The sequence below is a fragment of the Bufo bufo genome, chromosome 5 (assembly GCF_905171765.1).
Source record: "Bufo bufo chromosome 5, aBufBuf1.1, whole genome shotgun sequence".
Lineage (NCBI taxonomy): Eukaryota > Metazoa > Chordata > Amphibia > Anura > Bufonidae > Bufo > Bufo bufo.
The window spans coordinates 562726382-562731060 of record NC_053393.1 but is presented as its reverse complement, the minus strand read 5'-3'; the positions used below and the strand labels follow the sequence as shown (position 1 = coordinate 562731060).

Genomic DNA, 4679 nt, shown 5'->3' with positions numbered 1-4679 from the left:
GAGTATGGAGAGGCCGGGGTGATGGAGGAGAGTATAGAGAGGCCGGGGTGATGGAGGAGAAGTACAGAGAGGCCGTGGTGATGGAGGAAGAGGATGGAGAGGCCGTGGTGATGGAGGAAGAGGATGGAGAGGCCGGGTTGATGGAGGAAGAGGATGGAGAGGCCGGGTTGATGGAGGAAGAGGATGGAGAGGCCGGGTTGATGGAGGAAGAGGATGGAGAGACCGGGGTGATGGAGGAGGAGTATGGAGAGGCCGGGGTGATGGAGGAGGAGTATGGAGAGGCCGGGTTGATGGAGGAGTATGGAGAGGCCGGGTTGATGGAGGAGGAGTATGGAGAGGCCGGGTTGATGGAGGAGGAGTATGGAGAGGCCGGGTTGATGGAGGAGGAGTATGGAGAGGCCGGGTTGATGGAGGAGGAGTATGGAGAGGCCGGGTTGATGGAGGAGGAGTGTGGAGAGGCCGGGTTGATGGAGGAGGAGTATGGAAGAGGATGGAGAGGCCGGGTTGATGGAGGAGGAGTATGGAGAGGCCGGGTTGATGGAGGAGGAGTATGGAGAGGCCGGGTTGATGGAGGAGGAGTATGGAAGAGGATGGAGAGGCCGGGTTGATGGAGGAGTAGTATGGAGAGGCCGGGTTGATGGAGGAGGAGTATGGAGAGGGCGGGTTGATGGAGGAGGAGTTTGGAAGAGGATGGAGAGGCCGGGTTGATGGAGGAGGAGTATGGAAGAGGATGGAGAGGCCGGGTTGATGGAGGAGTAGTATGGAGAGGCCGGGTTGATGGAGGAGGAGTATGGAGAGGCCGGGGTGATGGAGGAGGAGTATGGAGAGGCCGGGTTGATGGAGGAGTATGGAGAGGCCGGGTTGATGGAGGAGGAGTATGGAGAGGCCGGGTTGATGGAGGAGGAGTATGGAGAGGCCGGGTTGATGGAGGAGGAGTATGGAGAGGCCGGGTTGATGGAGGAGGAGTATGGAGAGGCCGGGTTGATGGAGGAGGAGTGTGGAGAGGCCGGGTTGATGGAGGAGGAGTATGGAAGAGGATGGAGAGGCCGGGTTGATGGAGGAGGAGTATGGAGAGGCCGGGTTGATGGAGGAGGAGTATGGAGAGGCCGGGTTGATGGAGGAGGAGTATGGAAGAGGATGGAGAGGCCGGGTTGATGGAGGAGTAGTATGGAGAGGCCGGGTTGATGGAGGAGGAGTATGGAGAGGGCGGGTTGATGGAGGAGGAGTTTGGAAGAGGATGGAGAGGCCGGGTTGATGGAGGAGGAGTATGGAAGAGGATGGAGAGGCCGGGTTGATGGAGGAGTAGTATGGAGAGGCCGGGTTGATGGAGGAGGAGTATGGAGAGGCCGGGTTGATGGAGGAGGAGTATGGAAGAGGATGGAGAGGCCGGGTTGATGGAGGAGTAGTATGGAGAGGCCGGGTTGATGGAGGAGGAGTATGGAGAGGGCGGGTTGATGGAGGAGGAGTTTGGAAGAGGATGGAGAGGCCGGGTTGATGGAGGAGGAGTATGGAAGAGGATGGAGAGGCCGGGTTGATGGAGGAGTAGTATGGAGAGGCCGGGTTGATGGAGGAGGAGTATGGAGAGGCCGGGGTGATGGAGGTGGAGTATGGAGAGGCCGGGTTGATGGAGGAGGAGTATGGAGAGGGCGGGTTGATGGAGGAGGAGTTTGGAAGAGGATGGAGAGGACGGGTTGATGGAGGAGGAGTATGGAAGAGGATGGAGAGGCCGGGTTGATGGAGGAGTAGTATGGAGAGGCCGGGTTGATGGAGGAGGAGTATGGAGAGGCCGGGTTGATGGAGGAGGAGTATGGAGAGGCCGGGTTGATGGAGGAGGAGTATGGAAGAGGATGGAGAGGCCGGGTTGATGGAGGAGGAGTATGGAGAGGCCGGGTTGATGGAGGAGGAGTATGGAGAGGGCGGGTTGATGGAGGAGGAGTTTGGAAGAGGATGGAGAGGCCGGGTTGATGGAGGAGGAGTATGGAAGAGGATGGAGAGGCCGGGTTGATGGAGGAGTAGTATGGAGAGGCCGGGTTGATGGAGGAGGAGTATGGAGAGGCCGGGGTGATGGAGGAGGAGTATGGAGAGGCCGGGTTGATGGAGGAGGAGTATGGAGAGGGCGGGTTGATGGAGGAGGAGTTTGGAAGAGGATGGAGAGGACGGGTTGATGGAGGAGGAGTATGGAAGAGGATGGAGAGGCCGGGTTGATGGAGGAGTAGTATGGAGAGGCCGGGTTGATGGAGGAGGAGTATGGAGAGGCCGGGTTGATGGAGGAGGAGTATGGAGAGGCCGGGGTGATGGAGGAGGAGTATGGAGAGGCCGGGGTGATGAAGGAGGAGTATGGAGAGGCCGGGGTGATGAAGGAGGAGTATGGAGAGGCCGGGGTGATGGAGGAAGAGGATGGAGAGGCCGTGGTGATGGAGGAAGAGGATGGAGAGGCCGTGGTGATGGAGGAAGAGGATGGAGAGGCCGTGGTGATGGAGGAAGAGGATGGAGAGGCCGTGGTGATGGAGGAAGAGGATGGAGAGGCCGTGGTGATGGAGGAAGAGGATGGAGAGGCCGTGGTGATGGAGGAAGAGGGTGGAGAGGCCGTGGTGATGGAGGAGGAGTATGGAAGAGGATGGAGAGGCCGGGTTGATGGAGGAAGAGGATGGAGAGGCCGGGTTGATGGAGGAAGAGGATGGAGAGGCCGGGTTGATGGAGGAAGAGGATGGAGAGACCGGGGTGATGGAGGAGGAGTATGGAGAGGCCGGGGTGATGGAGGAGGAGTATGGAGAGGCCGGGTTGATGGAGGAGTATGGAGAGGCCGGGTTGATGGAGGAGGAGTATGGAGAGGCCGGGTTGATGGAGGAGGAGTATGGAGAGGCCGGGTTGATGGAGGAGGAGTATGGAGAGGCCGGGTTGATGGAGGAGGAGTATGGAGAGGCCGGGTTGATGGAGGAGGAGTGTGGAGAGGCCGGGTTGATGGAGGAGGAGTATGGAAGAGGATGGAGAGGCCGGGTTGATGGAGGAGGAGTATGGAGAGGCCGGGTTGATGGAGGAGGAGTATGGAGAGGCCGGGTTGATGGAGGAGGAGTATGGAAGAGGATGGAGAGGCCGGGTTGATGGAGGAGTAGTATGGAGAGGCCGGGTTGATGGAGGAGGAGTATGGAGAGGGCGGGTTGATGGAGGAGGAGTTTGGAAGAGGATGGAGAGGCCGGGTTGATGGAGGAGGAGTATGGAAGAGGATGGAGAGGCCGGGTTGATGGAGGAGTAGTATGGAGAGGCCGGGTTGATGGAGGAGGAGTATGGAGAGGCCGGGGTGATGGAGGAGGAGTATGGAGAGGCCGGGTTGATGGAGGAGGAGTATGGAGAGGGCGGGTTGATGGAGGAGGAGTTTGGAAGAGGATGGAGAGGCCGGGTTGATGGAGGAGGAGTATGGAAGAGGATGGAGAGGCCGGGTTGATGGAGGAGTAGTATGGAGAGGCCGGGTTGATGGAGGAGGAGTATGGAGAGGCCGGGTTGATGGAGGAGGAGTATGGAGAGGCCGGGTTGATGGAGGAGGAGTATGGAGAGGCCGGGGTGATGGAGGAGGAGTATGGAGAGGCCGGGGTGATGAAGGAGGAGTATGGAGAGGCCGGGGTGATGAAGGAGGAGTATGGAGAGGCCGGGGTGATGGAGGAGGATGGATGGAGAGGCCGGGGTGACACTAGTATGGATGGGCCGGGGTGACACTAGTATGGAGGGGCCGGGGTGACACTAGTATGGAGGGGCAGGCTGTAGGTGACCACAGATTTGCTGCGCGGTTTCCACTGCTCGGGGCATATGTTGTGCTGTGATTTATTATGAGCTCCGTTTGGCTCTTGGTTTTCGGAGTTTTTCTCTCTGTTTTTGTGTGAGATTTGATTATTTGTGCCGGATACAAGGCGTCTCTGAAGCTGTTCCTCTGTATGAAGGGGGGATATTACTGCACGCGGACTGGTATATTATACTGCGGCGGTTGCAGGAAGTCTTTTGTAGACTGGCGCATGTTACCTCGTTGCTGTGTGTAGCATGAGGCAGAGTATTTCCTACTATTCAACCTCGGCAGCATTTAGATTTTATATTCCACAATGCTGCTTACAAATCCGGGATCTTACCCCTGTGTCCTGGAAGCAGCGGTGCTATGAGAGGAGCCGGCATCCTACACCGCCATATGCCTGGAGTGTGATGAGTGTCAGTGGTGGCCCCCGAAGTGTCCATTGATATCTGTAGCAGCGCTCATCGGTCATATGGATCATTATTCTAGAAGGTACTAGCATGCTGCAGAGCTGCGCTCATGTTTCACAGGCTGTATTGTAGCCTCCAGACCCAGTTTGTGTTTCCTGTGTGATGATGAGTGTGATGGATCAATGCTGTTGTCTGTAGGGAACTTTGGTGCATTTCTAACCCCCCCCCCCCACCCGATGGTAAAAACGGGGGGTGCGCTGATAACCATGGCGGCTGAGTGGCAGCTTGTGACTGTGCAGTTTATAATGATGCAATCACTGTGGTTATTACAGTACAGGGCATTGTCTTCAGTGACCCCTCTGTAGCTGAGAAGGTGACGACTGTATGATTACTGCTCTGCAGCACCACTGGATCCGAGTGCTACAGAGGAGACGTGATTTATATAATGGTTTATACATCATGTGGATCTTGTGCTTCATTCTGAAGACATTTGT

At 57.1% G+C, this 4679-nt stretch overlaps 1 protein-coding gene across 1 annotated transcript in view; it reads right to left on the bottom strand.

Moving 5' to 3' along the window:
• LOC121002662 (adhesive plaque matrix protein-like) overlaps positions 1–4679 on the bottom strand; it is a 78188-nt gene that overhangs the window by 438 nt on the left and 73071 nt on the right. Inside the window, exon 2 of the mRNA XM_040434095.1 lies at positions 247–3685. Within this exon, the coding sequence (XP_040290029.1) occupies positions 247–3685 (3439 nt within the window). The remainder of the gene's footprint in view (positions 1–246; positions 3686–4679) is intronic.